The sequence below is a fragment of the Drosophila ananassae genome, chromosome 3L (genome assembly GCF_017639315.1).
Source record: "Drosophila ananassae strain 14024-0371.13 chromosome 3L, ASM1763931v2, whole genome shotgun sequence".
NCBI classification, from domain to species: domain Eukaryota; kingdom Metazoa; phylum Arthropoda; class Insecta; order Diptera; family Drosophilidae; genus Drosophila; species Drosophila ananassae.
The window spans coordinates 20083061-20105396 of record NC_057929.1 but is presented as its reverse complement, the minus strand read 5'-3'; the positions used below and the strand labels follow the sequence as shown (position 1 = coordinate 20105396).

General features: G+C 36.8%; 1 protein-coding gene across 7 annotated transcripts in view; it reads left to right on the top strand.

Annotated features, from left to right (window-relative positions):
- Nucleotides 1–22336, top strand: part of LOC26514407 (transcription-associated protein 1) — a 185419-nt gene that overhangs the window by 13530 nt on the left and 149553 nt on the right. For 4 of the 7 annotated variants that reach the window (XM_044715309.1, XM_032455637.2, XM_032455638.2 and 1 more), the window contains exons 3-4: nt 14038–14232; nt 19291–19457. In XM_044715309.1, coding sequence (XP_044571244.1) covers nt 14038–14232; nt 19291–19457 — 362 coding nt within the window. Of the gene's footprint in view, nt 1–14037; nt 14233–14384; nt 14478–19290; nt 19458–22093; nt 22135–22336 lie in introns of those variants that run through there. The other 3 variants (XM_044715311.1, XM_044715310.1, XM_032455639.1) reach the window with 3 other exon arrangements.

Genomic DNA, 22336 nt, shown 5'->3' with positions numbered 1-22336 from the left:
GTGCAGCGAGCCAAAGATTTCGAAGGTCCACGGCACCCATAAAGGAGGAGCAGCAACAACAAAGGCGACGACGAGGGAGCGACGGCGACAACGAGGAAGCAGCAGCATCGACGGGGGAGCATCAGCGTCAGAGGAGCAGCGACGACGAGTGAGCGGCGGCGACGGACGAGCAGCGGCAGCAGAAAACCAGCGCAGAAGACGGCAGCAACAACACAGGCCCCGCAACCAGAGTCCGTGAGTCCGAACGAAGGGAACCGAGAGCTGTTTCGGTGCCAGGCACCAAGACCACACGACCTGCCGGGCGCAAGCTTTGGGAGGGCGTGTGTATTGGCACCAACCCGGAGCGGGGATCGGGGATCGACGGGAGGGCGAGCGGTCGGTCGGCTGAGCCAAACAGCCGGTGAGATTCTCTTATTCTTTGTAAAGTAAAGACAATAAAGGGGATTTGATTGAAACGAAGCATTCCGTGTTATTTCTGGGCTAGGGCAATCACGTCGAATCGAAATTCGGTGGAACGTACCCTCAACCTCTGTGAGCTAGTCGCGGCATTTGTTGCGAACAAAACATAGCAAAAACAATTCGTTACAGTATATATATTGTTGATCAGGATCACCTCCTGAGTATGAGCATGTCCGTCTGTCCGTTTCTACGCAAACTAGTCTTAGTTTTAAAGCTATACGATCCGTTCTATATCTAATAATAAAAGATGCGAGGCGCCACCTAGCGGACTGCAACTCAACTGCAAGGGTATATAAACTTCGGCTCCGCCCGAAGTTAGCTTTCCTTTCTTGTTTTATAATAACTTTTTTAAAATTTTGTATGAGAAATGCGTAGTGCTTAATTTTTTTAAGAACAATTGCTCGAAAAGTTGTATTCAATTTACGAAGGCACTATATTAGTGCCCATTCGAATTTTTGAATCGTCTGCATCCACGTAGCCATGTTAGAGATTTTCGATACTCTCTATATAGCTCAGATGGCGTTTCACCCCAGCGTCGTGATCCTTGTGGGCATCGAGGTTTCGTTGTTCAACATCTTCGCAAGATTTAGCCTTGTAGCCAAAAATTCCCAGTTGGGAGAAAAACTGGCTTAATACCCGACACCCGACCAAGACTGCAACGGTGTCCTCTTATCCAGTGTTCTCCATATTTCCAAGGGTTTAACGCAAAAAATTGTCTATAAATGGCCAACTGCTATGGCCAGTTGCTACCGTGTACATAGAGTCACCCAAATCTGTTTTTATCAGTTTTACTGGCTCGGTTCCCCTACAGTTTTTGTTAGTTGAAACAAAATATCGGGGAACAAGTTACACACGTCTCTTCGTAAAAAACCAGGTTCGTAATGTGGTGATATCGCAATTAAATTTTGCTCAAAAATATTCTAAACATACTGTAAAACAAGAAAGGAAAGCTAACTTCGGGCGGAGCCAAAGTTGATATACCCTTGCAGCTGTGCCATTTCATTGTTTGATTGTGCCATTGTTTTGTGTGCCATTTCATTCATTGATTGTTTAGTTGTATGGCAGCTATAGGATATAGTCGGCCGATCCTTATGAAAATCGGATTATTTTGCCCAAAATAGAATCTGTACCAAAACTCATCTTTCTAACTTAAAAAACAACAAAGTTATGCCAATTCCGATCGTATATGCCAGCTATAGGATACAGTCTGCCGATCCTAATGAAATTTTGTACATAATATATTTTGGTCCCAAGTCCCAACCCTCTAACTTAGAAAACACCAAAGTTAAAGTAGTCGACCGATCCCGGTCGTTCCGACTTATGTACTACCTGCAAGAAAAAGAAGGATGTGTGCAAAGTTTCAACTGGATAGGTTTTAAACTGAGAGACTAGTTTGCGTAGAAACCGACAAACAGAAGGACATGCTTATATCGACTCAGGAGGTGATCCTGATCAAAAATATATATACTTTATAGGATCGGAGATATCTCCTTCACTGCGTTGCACAGTTTAGACCAAAATTATAATACCTTAGGTGCCAACATACATTCTGGTGCTGCGTAAATTCAGGATCGGCTAAGCGCAACTGAGGTGAGATATTTCTTGAGAGAAATTTTTGCCTGTTTTCCGGGGCCTTTGTGACGGGCCTGACACTGATGGGATTTCATCCGAAAATATTGCTTCAAATTTTTTCACAAGCTCTTCTAGCGCCTTGGCATTTGTGAAATACTCATTCTCAGGACTTAGTGCTAGCTCCTGGAGCTTGGCATCATTTTTTTTTAAACTGGGTCCATGAGTGAGTGAGCTGTCTGAGTCTCTCCTCGAAGTATCCTTCCTTTAGTTTACGCTCTGCGGAGTTCTTACTGAAGTTTCTTATTAGCCTTTGGATGGCTACGTTGCTTTCAATTTGCTCATCAATGAGCATTAGGATTACGGGGTCTAATTCTGATCCCATGGTTGCGATGTATCCTTTTTTTTTTTTTCTCGATGAGTTAAAATTGCGATACGGCTTGTGTTCAGGTTGTGATCCTATAGAAAAGGATCAAGACATCCAAGTAGGTTGGATAACGCGGGGTCTACTTGTGGTCCGTTTCACGGGAGCAACACTCGAAGTAGTTTGGGTAACACGGGGTCTACCTGTGATCCGTTTCACGGGAACAACACTCGAAGTAGGTTCGATGATGAAAGTTTTGCTGGTGGTCCGTTTAGACTGGAGCCACGCGAAGTAGATAGCTTTCAGAGAGTCCTACTTGCGAACCGTTTTACGCAGGATCACTCGAAGTAGGTTGATTTTAAGTGCCGTAGTTCAGACACTGAGTAACGAGACGATTCACTCTGATTTCGCAACTATCTTTAGATATAAGAATTATACATAATTAAATCTAAGTAAGGTCAATGTTATGGACGTGCTAAAACTAATGTTAATGCCGGGGTCACCCATATCTGAGCCTGCTGACTCACATTGTTTCTTCATGTACTGCTTGTACATGCATTTCGGCATAGCTAGCTGGTTATTGCTTGCTTCGGTCAGTCGGTCATTCTTCCCGCTCATCATGCTGATTTCTGATTCTGGCGCCGTCTACTAGTGCTGGGTTATTAGGTTGGATATTGTTTTGTACTTATTGCTAATAGGTTAGTGGGTTTTTATAAGGTTAGTGGGTTTGTATATTGCAACATGCTGATGCATATTGATTGAATCAAATTACTTTGGGAGTGGAGTTTCTTTGGGCAAAATAATTCGCTGGTAATTCGCCCTAATTTCATAAGGATCGGCCGACTATATACGATCCGCTATATATTTAATAATATAAGATGCGTGTCGCCACCTAGCGGACTGCGACTCAACTGCAAGGGTATATAAACTTCGGCTCCGCCCGAAGTTAGCTTTCCTTTCTTGTTATATTTTTTATGTTGATTGGGCGCATCTTTTATTCAATCAGATTGATATTGGAGAATTGACGATTTTTTCCGTTTGTAATTTACCCAAAACGTTACAATCCTTTCACAAACGTATGCAATTCGCTTTGACACTTCACTCTTGTCAACAATATAGCCGTTTTTAATAAGGTTCGCTTCTATACCTTTAATCAATTTTTTTCGCCTTTTAATTGAAAATCATACTGTTGGGACTAGTTCCAGCATCAAATATCATAATTATTTCTATTTAATTCTCTCAGTGTAACTAGCCGCAGCGGTCCACTAATTGCCCGTTATCAGCTGTTCCATATAAAAACAAAAGAAAATAAAAGCTATTAATAAATAAAAAACTATGAATAAACACAAACTCAAAGGACGAAGGACACAGAAACAGAAAGACACGCGAAAACAAATTTTTGTAGTTCTAAACTGACCCTGAAAAAGTTAAGAAGGTGTTAGAATTTTAACGATTTTAAGCACATCTGGAAATTCTGCAAACAAATTTTACACATTTATTACCTTTAGAGCCAGGCGAACACATTGGTATACAACTTATTTGTGGATTTTTGTGGGGTCACTACTAAAACTTTAGCTAAACATAAAAAAGACGTTCAAAATATAGTCAAAAACATGTATTATTTCAAATTAATATAACAAGAAAAGTTTAACAAGTACGTTGTTTTATAATATCTCAAATTTTAAAAAATACCTTAAACTTTAAAATCCATTCAAATATTTTTAATTTGGATACGTAATAAATAAACTGACCACTTCAAAGTTCGGTTTTGTTTTGAAATATTCGCGATGCGCGCAAGCTGCGCTGTGTAAATGAACACCTCACAACTTCAATTCTATTTTTACAAAGAACCGTAAGAAATTCAGAAAAATCTATTTTGCCATGAAGAAGCTTGGACATTTTAGACACGATTTGTTTACTTTCCGTACATTTTTGTTGTTATGACTTTTTTATTTTCGGCCTTGTGCAGACATTTTGTTGTTGGATTTCCGAAATCTTTTCACTGCAAGACATCATTGAAATCAATCACATGTAGTTAGTTTACATATTGCTAAAAAGCTTAAATCATTTTTGGATGGGTATTTTATTAAAACAATTTTCCAAAAAATGTTATTTTAATTTATTTTTTAAGGTAGGTTAATGTAGATTATGGGGGCCTCATAGCCTAGTGGTTAGTGTACTAGCTCGCTAAGCGTGAGGTCGTGGGTTCGAGCCCCACTCGTGTCAAGTGCATGGCCCTGCAAGTTTTTCGGATCTCGCGCATATGATGTAAGTAGCGAAAAGCTCTCGTTGGATTCTCGCTATTTATAATTATGTGCATGAGACCCGAAAAACCGGCATTCCCAGATGTCGTTAGGTGGCAAGCCCACTTCTGAGATAGGTTGCACTCGGCTAATCACCGGATCGACTGAACAATAACGATTACAGAAACAACCACAAGATCAGAAAAACACTCACACACCCCCAACCCGATGACGACCCGCCGCTTTTCGCAACGGACACGAATTGGACAATGGAATGTGAGGACCCTAATGGAGCCTTCCAGAATTGCGCAGTTTGAATAAGGAGATGGGCATAGTTAGGATTGGAACCCTGGAGCGGAACCCCCAAGGAAGAAGAAGAGTGGGACGCCCCAAAGCTAACCTGGCGCCGATCTACAATACGCGAACTCGCAGACAATAATACATCACCTGGGGACTTGGCAGAACAGAGAACAGCGCAGAATAGGGTCCGGTGGAATACACTTGTGGATGCCCTAAGCTCCCAAGCGGAGTAATAGTGAAAAAATGTAGATTAAAAAAATTCGTATTGAGTTAATACTTTAAACTCGTTAATAAAAAAGGGAAAATAAAATATGAAATATGACAGGGTTAAAAATGAATTTGAAAATGCCGAAAATGTTGAGACCTTTTTATATTCTTTCAGAAAGTATTGTAATTTTAGTCAAAAGGGGTAACGCATTGAAGGAGACATATCCGACTGTTTAATGATTGTAGTTTATCTCAACAATTTTAAAAACAAAAGGTGGCTGTTTGTTATAAATTTCGAAAACGAGGAAAAATAAAAGTACGTGCACTCGGCTAGACGTTATTATTCGATATATTCAACAAAAATAACTAAAGCATAGCTTTTCTATTGCGGCGAAGCGGGGCAAATTCGCAAGAGAGCGCAATAATAAGTACACGCTCATAAGATTACTTCTATGTCACGTAAATCTTTTTTGATAACCGTAACGAACCAATTCTAATTTCTTTTAGTTTTCTGGCATAATGCTGATTATAAAAATACTTAACATAAGAATATTTCACGAAATCTGTAGAATTTATTGTGGATTAAACCTAAAAAACATAAAAAAGGGTTGGTCAAAAAAATAAGTACAGCAATTCTTCAAAGCCTCTAACTTAAAAATAAAAAACATTTTCTCAATTTTTTTCTTTTTATAGTATTTATTTATTTATTTACATTCTGTTAGCTTAAAGTTAAAACTAAAGCTACAGGGGGGGGGCGTTGCAGCCATAGCTACTAAGGCTTTCGGCTGGCTCATTTATTTTATTTTTTGTTTTTCGTAGTTACATTTTTTGTTATTTACTTAATCCTAATGTCTGTATTAGTCTATGTGAAATTCAAGTTTTTGCACAATTCTATATAATTCGAAAATTAGTTTTCTAATTTCTATTGTGTTGTTGGACGCTTAATTATTAGATAAGATTGATTGTCTTTGTTTTTTTAAGAAAATTTAGGATTCTCAGGATGTTGCTGGTTGTAGGATTTGAAATGGCAGAATGGAGGTTACCATTTGGGAAGGGGTTTCGGGCAGGATTAAATGCTACGCATTCATTAAGTATGTGGTTCAAAGTCATTGCAACTTGGTTGCAAAACTGGCAGGTGTTAGATGTCGATTGCAGCATTCTATACTGATGGGTGAGTCTTGTATGCCCTAGACGTAATCTAATGAATTTAGTTTGGTCTCGTCTTGATAGACTGGTGATTTCCTTGTTTTTGGAGTAATCATTGATGTTAGTATAATTTATGTTAATAGTTTGGTACCAGCTTGATGTGTTTTGTAATAGGTTTAGTGAATTGTTAGATAGCTTCGATTTTATGTATTTGTTTATATCGGTCTGGTTGAGATTTTTTGTCGTGACCAAAGGTGCTGTAGTTGCGTATTTAGCGGCGTTATCAGCAAATTCATTTCCTATGATTCCCACGTGGCTTGGAATCCACAAGATTTTTATTTTTGGATAGAGCTTTGTAATTGATTCTCTAATTAATGTGGGGTAATGTGAGTTGTTGTCAATGTTTTTTATTGAATTTAAGGCAGACAGTGAGTCGGAGCAGATGCAGATTTTTCCTTTTATTGTGCGGCTTATCTCGATGGCTTCTAATATAGCGATTATTTCTGCAGTAAAGACTGAGGAGTAGGTCGGAAGTATGGCCATTTTAAGGACAGTGGTTTCGGTGGTTATGGCGTATGCAGGTATATGGTTGTAAAGGGATCCGTCAGTATAAATAAATGTGAAGTTGTTCATTTTTGATTTTATGTCTGAAAATTCTTTTATGAATACTGACAAATTTGTTTGGTCTTTTCTGTATTTGCTTAAGGCTATGTCTATTGATTCAGGACTTAGATTCCATGGCGGATTTGACTTTGGCGTGGGTTTTATTGGGTTGACCGGGAGGCCAAGGTTGCTACAGGAGATGATACTCTTTTGTATGGCTGAGTTTCTGTATTTTGTTATTTTGTTTTTTAGGATTTTGTCAAGGATTGGTTTCAGCGGAGTGTCTGTTGATTGAATTATAGTTTTTGATAATTTGGCTTGAAGGTGCTGTATTCTAGTTTCAAGAGGGGTAATATTGGATTCGACGTAGATATTATAAATAGGTGTTGAGCGGAAGGCTCCTAACGCGGTTCGAAGGGCGTTGTTGAGTATAGATTTGATCGGTTTTATTTGTGTTTTTGGTGCTAGTCCGTATAGTGGCAGGCCGAAATCTATTTTTGATAAGGATAAGCTTTTCACGATTTGGACTAGGGTTGTTGGTTGACAATTGTACTTATCGTTTGCTAGGAATTTTATTATATTTGACGATTTAGTTAGAGATTTAGTTAAATTATTGATGTGTGGTTTCCAACTATATTTTGAGTCGAAGGATACTCCTAATATTTTTAGTTCTTTTACTGAATCAATAACATGTGTTTGTGTGGATACTTGGCAAGTGCAGCATTGTTTTCTGCAAATATGCATATGTTTGCATTTTGTGATAGACAATGAAGCTCCTGATGTATTACACCAGTTATTAATGTCTTCAAAGAGGCGGTTCAAGTCGATTTGCAAGTTCTTTTCTTTTTTGAGATCTATTATTATGTTATAGTCATCAGCATATGCAATGAAGTTTAAATTTTTATGCCTGCTAATGGTATCTGATAAGCTATTGAATGCTATAAGGAATAATATTACCGACAATGGGGAACCCTGGGGTATCCCGTTGTGGAGTGGCTGGATTAGCGATTGACTGTGGTTTACTCTGACTCTGATTTTACGGCTTGTCATGAATTGTGTTACATATTTTGTTAACTTGGGTCCGCAACCCCATTGGTTCAGTTGGCTTTTTATGGTGTGAAGTCCTACCTTCTCGAAAGCTTTTTCGAAGTCAAGTGCTATGACCGAGGCGTGTTTTTTTTCTGAAAGGGTCCTGCTGATGATAGCGTCTACATATAGTAGACAGTCTGTCACAGACTTCCCTCTTTTAAATCCAACTTGACGGCTGTTGAGAAGTTTGTTAGAGGTAACAAACCACCACAGTCGTTTGGAAATTATTTTATCTAGCGTTTTTGCAATGCATGGGTTAAGGGAGATTGGTCTGTATGATTCTATTGTCGTTTTGTCTTTGCCTGCTTTGTGAATTGGGACTACGGTGCTAATTTTAAAAGCCTGAGGGATAAAAGAACTTAAGATTGAGTTGAAAAAGTTTATTAATCTTTTTTTAACTGGTTTTCCGATGTGCTTTATCATTATATAGTTTATTTTATCGTTTCCTGGGGTGTTCCCCTTTAGACTGTTCAAAGCAGCATTAAATTCAAGGTCCGTAATGTCTTGTTCCATAAAGTCGACTGTTTTGTTGGGTAGATAGTTTGTGTCTGATCTGTATGTGTTATTTTTGGCGTCTCTAAATGACTGGGAGAAGTTTTGGTCCTCTGAATTAGATGACCAGTGTTTGGAAAAGGCTGTAGCTATGTCTTTTGAATTTGTGACCGTTGAGTTTTTATTGTTATTTTGGATACAATGAATGTGTGTTGATTTGTGAATTCCGCAGAATTGCCTGATGTTATTCCAGACTAATTCCGCTTTGGATTGGCTTGAAATGGTGGAGGTCAGTGCGTGCAAACTTTCTTTCTTACTGAGGCGAATTTCTCTTCTGAACTGGGCGTTGGATTTTTTATATTGTATTAGGTTTTCTTGATTCATTTCCCTATTAAACAATCTCCATGCTCGGTTTTTTTTAGTTTTCAAGATATTTAATTTTTTGTTCCACCATGGGACATTGTATTGAGTTTTTGGAGGATGGGATTGGGGGATGCTATTGTAAGCGCTATTTAGTATTATTTTGTTTATGTTGCTGTGTTCTTTGTTTGTGTTTGTTGAAACAGGGATCTGGCTATGGAGACAATTTGTAAGATTTTCAAATTTTTCCCAATTTGCTTTTTTGGTTAGAAATTTGCTTGTGTAATTAAATATCTTTTTTTCTTTGTTAAATATGTTGATTGTTATAGGGAAATGGTCGCTACCCTGGGGTGAGTCCATTATTTTAAACTCACAGTGAATTTTAAGGCTTGGAGAGCATAAGGCAAGATCGATGTGGGTGTAAGAGTTGTGGGTGGAGAAATGGGTAGGCTGGCCATTGTTTAGAATTATATAATTGTTTTTTAAAATGTATTCACCGAGAATCCTACCCCTGCGATTGCTCTTGGGGGAGCCCCACAGAGTATTCCAACCGTTAAAATCACCAGTGATCAGCGAAGGTGTTGATGACTGTGGAATAGTGTTTTCTAAATCTGAAGTGGTGAATTTTTGAGAAGGTGGAATATAAGTGGATAGGATGTTAACTTTTTGCTTGGAGTAGATTTCTAAAGCTATGGCATCAAAAATTTGTCCTACCGGAATTGGTTTATGTTGGACATCTTTGTGGATCAATAAGGCGACTCCACCTTTTGCTATAATTGACGTTGTGTTGTACATTTTGAAATTGACAGGGATGGGGAATTGTTGGGAGAGGGTTATGTGTGTTTCCTGAAGGGAGATAACTTTGGGATTGTGTAGTTTGATTAGGATTAGCAGTTCATTATAATTGTTTGTGTAGCCATTAATGTTCCATTGTAATATCTTAAGTGTCATATTTACGTCTAGATTTATTTATATTTAATCTGTAGTCTTTAGTATTTAGTTAATTCTGCAATATTTTAAGCTTTGACCTTGTTATAATTGTGCTGTTTGTTTTTTCTTTATTGATAAGATTTCTTTTAGTTCTGTTGCTTATATTTTTAGGGAGAATATTTACTTTACTGTTTGTACTATCATTTCTGTTATTTTCAATACTCGAGTCCGTTAGCAATGATTCATCTTCCTTGTCGTCGTATCCTATAATGGGTCTGCCAGTGTCTTCTGATGATGGTGGGTGGTGAGAGGTTGATGCTGTTGTCGGGGGCGTGTTCTGTGTCAATCTTTGTTGTTGGGAGGTGTTGTGCTGCATTGAGCTTGCAACCGATGCGTATAGAGACCCATCATGATGGTGTCTCTTCCTGTAGATTGACCAGGCCGTTCTGTTGTCCACTTTTTGGAGGGTTTTGATGGCTTGCACTTCCTTATGGGAAAGAAATACTGGGCAATTTCTGTCTCTGGGATGGTGTTTATTATCCGGCATCTTTTTTTCAGTGCAGTTGATGCAGCAAGGTCCACGTTCGCATTTTTCTCCAATTGTCATGTCGATATGGGAAGGTTGGCTGCACATAAAGCAGGTCTCTGTGTTCTTACAGAATTTTTGGAGGTGACCTAGCCGTAGGCAGTTGTTGCAACGGATTGGGGATGGTATATAAGGCCGAACTTGGACCCTTTCATATCCTATGTAAATGTGATCGGGGAGGTCTAGCTTGTCAAATGTTAGAGTTATAAGTCTAGTTTCTGTCGGCTCTACTGTGAAGGTCTTCATAATTTTTCTTACGGCTGACACTTTTTGGCTTTTTAGGTTTTCAAGGATCTCTTCTTCATCAATTCCTCGCAGATCATTTGAGTATATTATACCCTTTGAGTAGTTCAGGGTTCTGTGTTCTGAAACTGCTACGGGTATGTCCAATATGGTTGTTAGTTTTAGGAGTTTTTCGGCTTGTCTATTGTCTTTCGTTTGTAGGAGAAGGTTTCCGTCACGTAGTTTCCTACAACTGACGACTACGCCTCCGCATGTTATATCTATAACTTTTTTTATGTTGAAAGGTGAGACTCCTTTAAAGGTTAAATCATCGGTTCTTGATATGATTAGGAATTTGCTAGTTGGAGAAGGTTTTTCCTTCCATATGTCTGGTGGATCGCGCATTGTTCGTTTTAAGCTTCTAGTGTAAGCAAGAAGATTGTCACTGCTGGTGCACTAACTGATAACAAATCTAATTATAGAACTGTATGTAAGTTAGAATATTTGCCACTTGAGTTTGCCTCGCTTAGAAGTTTGATTTGGAAGAGACACACGACTGATCGCATCGACGGCCCAACGTAAACTGTCTTTTTATAGTAATCTTATGCTAATACCCAGTATATCCCCCCATATTTTGTATAACTTTTGTTATCCGTTTCGGCATGCTGGGCATTCAATTTACGGCACGTCTCCAAACAACTATCGTACCTTGTCTTTGCTGCAATTCTTCTATATTTTGAAATGTGTTTGTGCCAATCCGACGATTAAGCTCTCCCCATAGGTTATCTATTGGGTTTAAGTCTGCAGTTTGACTTGGCCACTTCATAATGTCCACCTTGTTTTCGGTGAACTAAGCTTTGACCAGCTTTGATGTGTGTTTTGGGTCGTTGTCCTGTAGAGAGACCCAACTCAAAGGCATGTCTTCCTCAGCATTATGTCAGACAATATAATTTTATATCCAAATTGGGTCATAGTATCGGTAATCCGTAAATCGGGACGACTCCATGCCAAGAAAAACAGTCCCAAATCATAATGTTTCCGCTTCCGTCTATTTCGAGTACCGGGCGTCGAATTCTATGCCTTTGGGTCGACGAAACAAGTCGTACATTCTTTCTGGAGTCGTTACCAAATAGATTTATTTTTGTTTCGTCACTCCATAGGACATTATTCCACTTTTTGGAACCCTCTGTTCCAGATCATGCCAAATGATTTTGGGCTAACTGTTTCCTCATCTTTAATTTATTCCCTCGAAGGAGAGTAACTTTTCTGGCGATGCGTCCTTGTAAGCCAGCATTAGTAAGTCTACGACGAACTGATCTAGACGATATTTCATGGTCAATATGAGCAGCAATGGATGAGCAGCAAAGACTTAGGATTCGGGTGTCAGTCGTTTGACAGGATTTCTTCTTCCGAACGTGAGTTTCGAATTGAACCTTGAATTTTAGGGCATTCTGGACCAAAAATAATGACTGCCCAAGTCTTTTAGCGATTTCCCGAAGATTTTATCCTTCCTTTTGCAGAATTAAAGCAATTTTTCTTTTTTCTGTTGTACAACTCTTTTTTTTGCCCAACTATAGAATTTTTTTTTCCTGGGATATACTTAAATATGCAAGGAAATAATAAAAACCAACATATCTTAACTCGAATCTAGCTTTAATCCTTTAAAATTTATCAAATACACAGGTGTACTTATTATTTTGACCAGACCAAAATCGCCCACCCAGCAGAAAATTAAGCTTAGTATTGAATCCACGAGGTTCCCATATTTCATTCTTGTTTTAGAAATTGTGTAACATTGTAACTTATCAATATAAAAAAAATGGCGGGTGTGCATTGCATAAAAATCGAGTTATATCGAAACAAATAAACACTATATCTGTGTACTTATTATTTTGGCCAGGTGTGTAAATATAAACTATGGATAGTTTATGGGGTTAGGTGGGTTTACTCGGCCAAAATAGGGCTATTTTCAATAATTTTTTTTTTTATATAAAGAATGAAAAATTGTATTACACCTTTAAAGTTGCTTAAATATAAATATTTGAAAAACAATTCCTGAAGTTTTCAGAAAGAAATATTGAACATTCATCCATTGAGTCGAAATTTCTGGTGACCCCTAGAAAAAAAGGTGCTTTCGCGTTGACAGCACAATTCCTGATAGAATCATCCGAACTGAAAAGACCAAATATTTTTTTTTAAATAGTTGTGATCAACGAAAAAAAATCCTTCGTTCAAGTTCTCGAGAATCTTATCTCAAAGGTCTGTGCAAAATTTGATCAAGATCGGTGTTGGGACTTGTGCCAGCATCAAATAACATAATTATTTCAATTTAATTCTCCCAGTGTAACTAGCCGCAGCGGTCCACTAATTGCCCGTTATCAGCTGTATTATATTCTTTGTTTCTCCCAGATTCGCATGCGCTTTGTTATTCTTTTGTAGCGCATGCACTTTGGGAGCTTTGGTGGAGCTTCTGCGCAAGCTCTTAGGTTTTATGACTTGTATACTCGGTTTTGTTGGGATCGGCCGCTGCCGTTGTTTTGGGGTTAAATTGACCCAATAAAATTATTAAAATTGAATTGTGGAGTCTTTATTAATTCGGTTGCTATCAAAACGCTGATAGCTCAACAATCGGTTTAGTAGTTTCCGAGAAAACTTGTTAACCGACTTTGAAAACATAGTTTTGAGAAAAACGCGTTTAAAGTTTGTGCTCTGCCTATACCTGACCTCGAGCGTCCACCTTTTCAAGGCTGTATGAGAACATTCTCGAGATTCTGTAAAAATTTATAAGAAAATAAAAAAAATCCATTTTTTTGAAGCTGCCAAACCCACCTAACCCCTTAAATAAAGAACCGGTCATCAAATAAAAGATTTTATAACAAGAAAGGAAAGCTAACTTCGGGCGGAGCCGAAGTTTATATACCCTTGCAGTTGAGTTACAGTCCGTTGGTGGCGCCACGCATCTTATATTATTAGATAGATAGCGGATCGTATATAGTCGGCCGATCCTTATGAAATTTGGCATATCGAATTATTTTGTCCAAAGAGGAATCCATAGAAAGTCCCATCCTTCTAACTTGAAAAACAACGAAGTTATGGCATTTCCGATCAATCAGTTATATGGCATCTATAGGATAGAGTCGACCGATCCCGGCCGTTCCGACTTATGTACTGCCTGCAAAGGAAAGAAGGGTGTGTGCAAAGTTTCAACTCGATAGCTTTAAAACTGAGAGACTAGTTTTTGTAGAAACAGACAGACGGACATGCTCATATCGACTCAGGAGGTGATCCTGATCAAGAATATATATACTTTATAGGGTCGGAGATGTCTCCTTCACTGCGTTGCACACTTATGACCAAAATTATAATACCCTCTGCAAGGGTATAAAAATATATATATATCCACATATCCATATATTGCATATTTAAAAACTATAGTATTAAATAACTTTTTCTTTTTTTTATTTTAGATTCAAATATTTTTGCGATTTGTTAAAGAAATATATACAAATTTGCCGAATCATCTATCATCCATATTTGAAACCTCTTGCGAAATTTGGATAAATGACCTGAAAGACTTAAATTTGGAAACGCTTTTATCTGAAGCTTATTCAGTAAAAACTATTCATGTTGAAAAACCCCTGGATTCTAATTCTCAACAAATTGTAAGTATTTTTTCCGATTATTGTGGATATCATCTTACCTATTAGAGCTGGGAAAAATCGATTAAAGATTCGATTTTCGATTTTTTCTTTTGCAATAAATCGTCTTTAATTTTTATAATTGATTTAATCGAAACGTTCCACTACCAAAACAGGTCATTTTACCTTTTTATCGCTCCCAGATCTCTTTACAAGTGGAAAGAAAATTACTTTTGAAATACCTAAGAAAATAGTTTCCTACGAAAATGTTTTCATACAAAATTTTACAATTAATTTCACATTTTACAATTAAGTAAGTAAGAAACAAGTCAAGTAAAGTAAAAATTTAAATCATTCTAATTTCCAGTTCTAGTATCTAAGGTACCTGTTTAGTTACAGAGATACAATTTATTTAATTGTTTTGGCGTTTCTACAAATTGTATTTACATATGTGACTGAGTAGGGTTGACGACCGAATTGGAATAATGACGCGGGAGCGCGGCTCAACGCTTGATGCTGCGGAGCGACTGTGAGATCCCGCGAGAGAGCGAGCGACGCGAACATAAATATAAAAGAAAGTGCCGTCACGAATTCAATAAATTATTGCCGGACAAACTTCTTTTCGGCGGCTGCTTGACCCGACAGTACCAACTTTGTGATTTTTCTTAGGGGGCAAGATGGTTTAAAATTAAAAAAAAAAATTTTGAAAAATATATTTATATAATAGAACCTTAGTTCAGGAATATTCTGTGAAAGTTTCATGTCGATCGGACTAAAACTAGCTGAGATACCGATTATCTAGTAATTTTCTATCAATATACTTTCAATTTCTTTTAAAACTTTAGACGCGTTTTTCTTAAAACTTAAAAATTTTTTCTAGTGGGTGCGTGACGTAACTCAAAAAGTAATGCTCGGATCTAAACAAAATTTTGCACACCGCAATACTTGCGGATGAACGACCGCATATATATTAAAAAAATTCTTTTTACCATTTTTACAGGCAATAAATTTCTGAGTTTTATGTTAACTTGGTACCTCCGAATTTACTACCGCACCAAAAATTAAAAAGTGCATATTTTTCAATATTATTTCGTTCATCCGCAAAAGAAATTAATATTTTAAATAAATCAGTTCACTTATTTTTATTAAAGATAGCACTGTGAGGGCAGATTTTACGCAAAGCAAGGTCACAATTTTTTGAAGCGACTCCGGCCGACTGCCGTCATGGGATAATATTTCTTAACTTATAATAATTATACTTATAATATCTTATAATAATTATTTCTTAACAAAAAAATTTCCAGATACTCTCTCTAAAAAAATTGAATAATTATATTCACTCAGAAATAAAAAAAAAAATTAGTTTTTTCCAGCCTTGGAGGTTTCCAAGGATGGTTATCCTGCCCTCTTAAGAAGCATGAATAAGGCAAGAAGTATTAGTAAATTAGTCAATATATAATAAATAGGTGTCACATCGGGCCATGAACAATCACATTTTTTTTGTTGAGCAAAACAAAAATAATTTTCATTTCAATATTAAATTATTTTAATAAAATTTTATCCACACCCAATACTTGTATACCCCAGCATTTGGTATACAAGTACTTGGAGCGGGGTGGTGCTGCCTATACGATCCAGTTCGTTTGCTATGCAGTTACCTGAGAGGTCCTCCTGAGAACCTGAAACCTAGATGAGGCTGATGTTATACTGTTGGGCTATCTCATGAAGAGGTGATCTACAGTAGTGGTGGGCAAACTCTCATTTTCCATAACTCGCGAGTGTAGGGCCAGAAATTCAGCTGCAGCGCTGCCGGCACACGCAACATGTAAGTGAAGTTTCGCGGACATAAGGTAATACAGTGATTGTAGATATTTACCTGCAATGCCCCCCTCTTTTATAGAATCCAGTTCACAGCTATGTTCCATAGGAAAGGAGAGAGGACTACCCTTTGCGGGGTTCCTCTGCATACGGCTCTTGTAAGAGACAGTAAGACAAGTAAGAGCCATGACAGTTAAGATTTCATCGGGGCCAGCTGACTTGTACGGCTTAAAGATTTGTATAGCCCAGTACAGGGTTTTGTGGACAAAATTTAGCTCAAAGTTTGTGAGAGAAGAGACGTTTGTGTTGAACAAAGCGTCTGCCTCTGGGAAGCATCCAGGAAACATTGCTAAAGGTTCCTCACTTGCGCTGGTCCAGGGTGCCATCTTTTTTTTTTGGAAAGCCTAGGGCTATGGCTGATTGTGCTAGGATTTTCGTAAGACTTGCAACTTGAGGTGTATTCTTTGTCCAATCAGAAAGAATTCCATGAGACGCACTTCATTTTTCGGGTACCTTTTTTTAAGTGGCCAGGGAAGCCTAATAGTCAGTATAGAGAGCTTTCTCGTGGCGGCAACACAAACGGCACGGATACTCGATAGCTGTCCTGGTCTCATCATTTACGAATAGAGTCCTACTTAGAGGTTCATAATTATAAGCCTTTTAGTTTTGGTACATGATAAACAATGAAATTATTGAATGTGTTCTTGCTCTTATTTTAGATCCTAATTTATTGCATTTGTAGATGTGTTCCGCTGAATGTATCTTAAAAGTTGACAAAGGCAAGGAAGAAGCTGAAACTTAATAACGTCTTTTGCTTCATTTGAAAAAAGTTGGATATGTTGCGCTTGCATTTCAGTTTTTCAATTAACGCTTCTAGACATATGTAGCGGCAACAAGCTCCAAAAACGGAAACAAGCTTCATTATTAACTTTAAAATGTAAAAATATGAGCGAAATCAACGAAGCTATGCTCAATGCAAATTAATTAAACAGTGTTTACACCATTAAAATTTGGGTGCATTTGATTAAGCATTGCTGAAAAACGAAATAAACCTTGCGGACTAGAATTGGACAGCAAAAGTGTTTTGGTCGCAACTGGTGTTATTGGATAAGTCTATGGGAGAACTTTACCTTGGAGTACCTTGTGGCTAATAACTAAATGAGTGGCGTGGGCAAGGCTTTCTGCAACTTTAATAGTTTGGACTATTGTGAAGTAGCAGTCTTTGGACTATTGTGAAGTTTAGTTTGTAAGTAACGGCAGGTATTGTTGGAAAGGATCGATCGTGATCAGAAAAAGCAAGAGAAAAGTTGCTTTAGAATTGTCCAATATGTGAGGGTCTGGGATCAACGGATGCCAATGGTTGATTGCAGTCACTCCTTTTAGATATCAACTATGTTTTATGTGATTCTGTAGCCGGTCATAACTGGATCCTATACTGTGTTATTTGCCCACACACAAAGCGCACTCCCAGCGTGCTCGTCAAAGCTTGCGGTGATATGCAGTGCCCAGCGTTTATGGAAATTGCCTTCTAGATTCAATCGAAACATCCTCCGTTTTTTCCCTTAACCCTCTAAGGCTACTTTTTAAAATAATAGAAAAATATTATTCAAATAATTTTTTTTTAAGTGAATGAATGCTTCTGAGCTAAAATATATGCTTTAAAATATCGTATAATCTTCGGTTCACCTGTAAGGTGAGAAGAAAGGTAAGCGGGACTGTAGGCACGCTTGGGGCTTTTAGTGGAAAAAAAAAACATTTTCAAGTAATGAATATTTATTTTATTTTTTCTTACGGTATTCTACAAAACAGTTTTGATTCGCAGTGCAGCATAAATGAAGACTGCATTTCGTGCATATGCATTGCATTTTTGAAGTTTTACAGTGATTGCAACTTCTTTTTCCACTGTTTCGATCCAACCAATGTGGGAAATGGTTTAGGTATAATATCAATTAGGTGATAAAAAATACGTGTTGCGGCATCCCTAGTTTTTGCTCTGATATGATAGCGTCCCATAAGGCCGTCCATGAGATCTACGTGATCCCTTATGCCCATGTGAGCATTTTACTCATGCACTTTCTGTCAAAGCGAGAAGCCTTTGCAGTTCTTTCACGAGGGTTTGTACCTATCGCTCTTAGATAAACCATCAAAGGCAAAGATGTATAAAAATTATCAAAGTAAGTTATGTGATTCTTAAAACTTTCTACGTTTTGTGTTCAAAGCGATACAATGTTGGCTGAAGCACCAAGTTCTGGGTGACCAGGTAAGACCACATTATCACCTGCACCGCTGTAGATCTCAAAGCGGTATGCGTATACGAATGAATCGCCCAATACAAATAGTTATACCGAACCCGGTTTGCAATTTTCTATAATATTTCTAATTCGAACAGCAACACAAAACATACCGCCGACCAAATTTTATGCGCGAAACAACATATGCTTTATGTATTCCTAAGCATAAGTGCCGTTAAGAGCTTCGGAGATCTTTAAAGCTGAGATTTATAATTCAATATGCTTTTTATCAACCGCTAAAAATTATTTAAACGATTAAAAAGCTGTTAGTTTATTTGTTAGGGCCAAAAACGTAATACGTGCCTTCAGGCAGGCTTATGTCTTAGAGGGTTAAATACAAAATTAAAACATGTTATGATCTACTAATTTCAATAAGAAAATAAAAATCTTCCATAGGAAAATGTTTGGGGAAAAATCATAGAAGACCAAAAATTATTGTAAAAAATCGGAGATTTCAACTTTGGATGAGTATTTCAAAGATATGGGAACTGCTAGATGACATTTTTTAATTTTAGTTGGTACACATACATTTCGAAAATGATTTGCACTAAAAACAATGATGGTCAACGCAATTACATGGGCTATATAATTTAATATATAGTAAATTTTGATCAATTATTTTAAAAAATTTTTTTCTCTTAGGTGTACGGCGGAAACTGTGGGTGATGGAACCTATGTTTGTTCTGGACTTTGGTTCAGGGGAGCCCAAAGGTTATGGAGCAGATGAAATTATGGGTGGAGATTTTTTGCTGTTAGCCTGTGCAATCAATTAAAAAATCTGAATTTTCTAGCTTTTGAACTGAACGAATAAAATGCAAAAAAAAATAAAAAAAAAAAGATAAATACATTTTCAATTATACATTTGACCTTTCACACTGCGTTGCAAACATTTGAGAAAAATTTGTATAACCTTTCAATTTTCTGAGCGGTATGAAAACTTGTAAAAAATATATATTTTCTTTTATCTTTTCAGTATAATCTACTTCCACGTGGAGTATTGTCCCTAAAAGTGTTACAAGAACTACCAATTATTGTTGTACTCATGTATCAAATATATAAAAACGCTGTCCATCAAGAAGTTGCCGAATTTATTCCATTGATATTGACAACTATTAATTTACAACCTACTATTACACAAAGGTAATGTATAAACAATGTCTCCAAAAAAAGAAAAAACTTCGAAATTTTAAAAATTTATAAAAATAAACTTAAAATACATTTGAACTATAAATATTTCCGATTTCCGATCGTTGAACTATATGAACATATAGACGACTGCGTGCAACGGTTAGAAGAACGTGTAAAAAGTTTGAAGTCGTTATAATATCCTTTGCAAGGGTATACAAATTGGTGGCGTTTTAATCCATATCCATGATGAAATGATCTATAACACAGTGTAACAGTCATTCTGAACTTTTAAAGTGACATAGTAGGAATTGGTTATCTCGTTGAGTATAACCACTAACCATACAACATATAGACTTCTCATTTCATACAACGAAAATGGACGCAAAAATTTCTTGCGACAGGCCCCCGGAGGCCCCAGAGAGAATCTTACTCTCATTCTTACGCTCATAATCTCATTTAACTTTTTTGGTTGTTCAGTCGCAGAGAGGCGCATCATCAAGAAGGTTCTTCTGCGGTTTAACCGATCTTTATATGTATGCGTGCTCACACATTCACACACACGGTTTCATGTGTGCGTTGGATTTCGTTTTGAAACCAGCTAAAATTTTTGATTTTGTAACTTTACAGGCATGCTACCCTAAGAAAATTGGGATATACATTATACGCTAATGATGAAAAAAATATGTTTTATATATTAATATTTCAACCTATATTTTATATTTGTTATGGAATACGATTAAGTGGTAGCTGTAAAATGTTTTTCATATGTATATATATGCATATGTCAACGAATGCATTAAAATTTATATATTAAGGTAGAAACAGGGTATATTTCAGTCGATTGCTTTTAAGTTGTTGTAGTTCTGCCAGCGGATGGTGTTCCATACCCTTCTGATAGATGATTTTTGTGGAGTGAGAATAAACAAAAACAGCTGATTTTTTGTTTCCGTGGGCATCAGTAGGGTATGCAAGAACCATCCGTTTGAAAATAACAACAGTGAAATTTGGGTTTTAAATAAAAGCGACTGAAAGATACCCTGTTTCTATCTAAGTACAATGATTTTTAATTGTTCGTAAATATATAAATACCTAATTTCGTAAATATATATGTGAAGCATTTTACTGCTGCCATCTAATCGTATTCCTAAATATGTATAAAAAGTATGATATATAAAAATATATAATATAAAATATAATACAATTTTTTCACAGGTATATAATAATGATAACTCCCATTTTCTTAGGGTAGCATGCCTGTAAAGTTACAAAAATCAAAAATTTTAGCTGGTTTCAAAACGAAATCCAACGCACACATGAAACCGTGTGTGTGAATGTGTGAGCACGCATACATATAAAGATCGGTTAAACCGCAGAAGAACCTTCTTGATGATGCGCCTCTCTGCGACTGAACAACCAAAAAAGTTAAATGAGATTATGAGCGTAAGAATGAGAGTAAGATTCTCTCTGGGGCCTCCGGGGGCCTGTCGCAAGAAATTTTTGCGTCCATTTTCGTTGTATGAAATGAGAAGTCTATATGTTGTATGGTTAGTGGTATAACACAAAAAAGGATAAAATTGTTGTTTTTTTCACATTCTCCTTTATTTTATTTTTTTAATTTTTAGAGATTTGATTTTTAAACTTGTAAAGAAAAATCGACTACCCTCCCCTGTTGTTTAACAAATGAATTTTATTTTTGTTCCTTTGATTCTCGATGTTTTGTGACCAGTCCTTCTGTATATTGTAAATAAACTTTTCGAGGAGGCTACGTAGATTCCCTATACCTCTCCCAATTGGTAATATTGTACCATATTGTATGTAATCTTTGATATTACGTCAGTTTGCATGGACCGTTGAAAAAATTTTCAGTAGGTTTGTTGATGTATAGCGATGCTGGACAAAACCATCATGTGAAGAGGAGGTGATGGTCTTGCAAAAATGTTAAAGTTGGTACAATCTTAAATTTAGTCTGACATTTAAGGCATCATTTTTGGCATTAGTTTCTAATCCGCCCACCAAAGTATCCTTGTTTTCTTCCCTACACTTTACACGAAGCGAGAGGCGCAGCCTAAAATATTATCTCTTTATGTAATTGTTAAGCTTAATTTAAATAAGATACAATTTTGTAACTATTTTTTCTACATTTTTAATTACCTACTTGAATATAAGTCTCATTTTTTCATTTCGTCGCCTACGTATTCGCCTACATATTTCAGACTTCGTTTGCATTTTGCCGTAATCGGACGTGTTTGTTTGACTGCCTGACCCTCGTCACACTTTTTGTTGGGACATCAAAAATTTTAATCGCTAATTACTTCTCTCAGTGTAACTAGCCGCAGCAGTCCACTAAAACTGACCCATAATAAATATGGAAATCGAAATTGGATTTGTTTAATTCCTCCGCTATCAAAAAAATAATTGTATGTAAAAATTTAAAAATTTGTTTGTCAAAACAAAAGTGCCAGGCATTCCAAAAATGAACACTGGAAAAAAAAATACTACTACTATATCCATCAGCAACGAAATGTTGTTTTAATAATTGCATTCTACCACTAACCATACAATATAAGTTGTATGATGAGATTGTATCCAGTTTTCCCGACTTAGAATGGCCGATGGCTTAGAATGGATTTCATATAAAGCCTAAACATTTTATCTAAACATCAATGTCATGGCACTTCCGATCAATCAGGTATATTGATAGTATATTATTTAGAAATGTATAAAAATTTAGAATGCACCCACATACACACCGAAAATGTTTATTCAGCGGTTTAAAGTGCAATATTATGGATATGCAATCCTATTTTCTATTGATAGCAATCACTAATCCTAAAAAGAATTCCGCACAACACACACTCCTCTCCAAACTTTCCGAGACATAAAATATATAG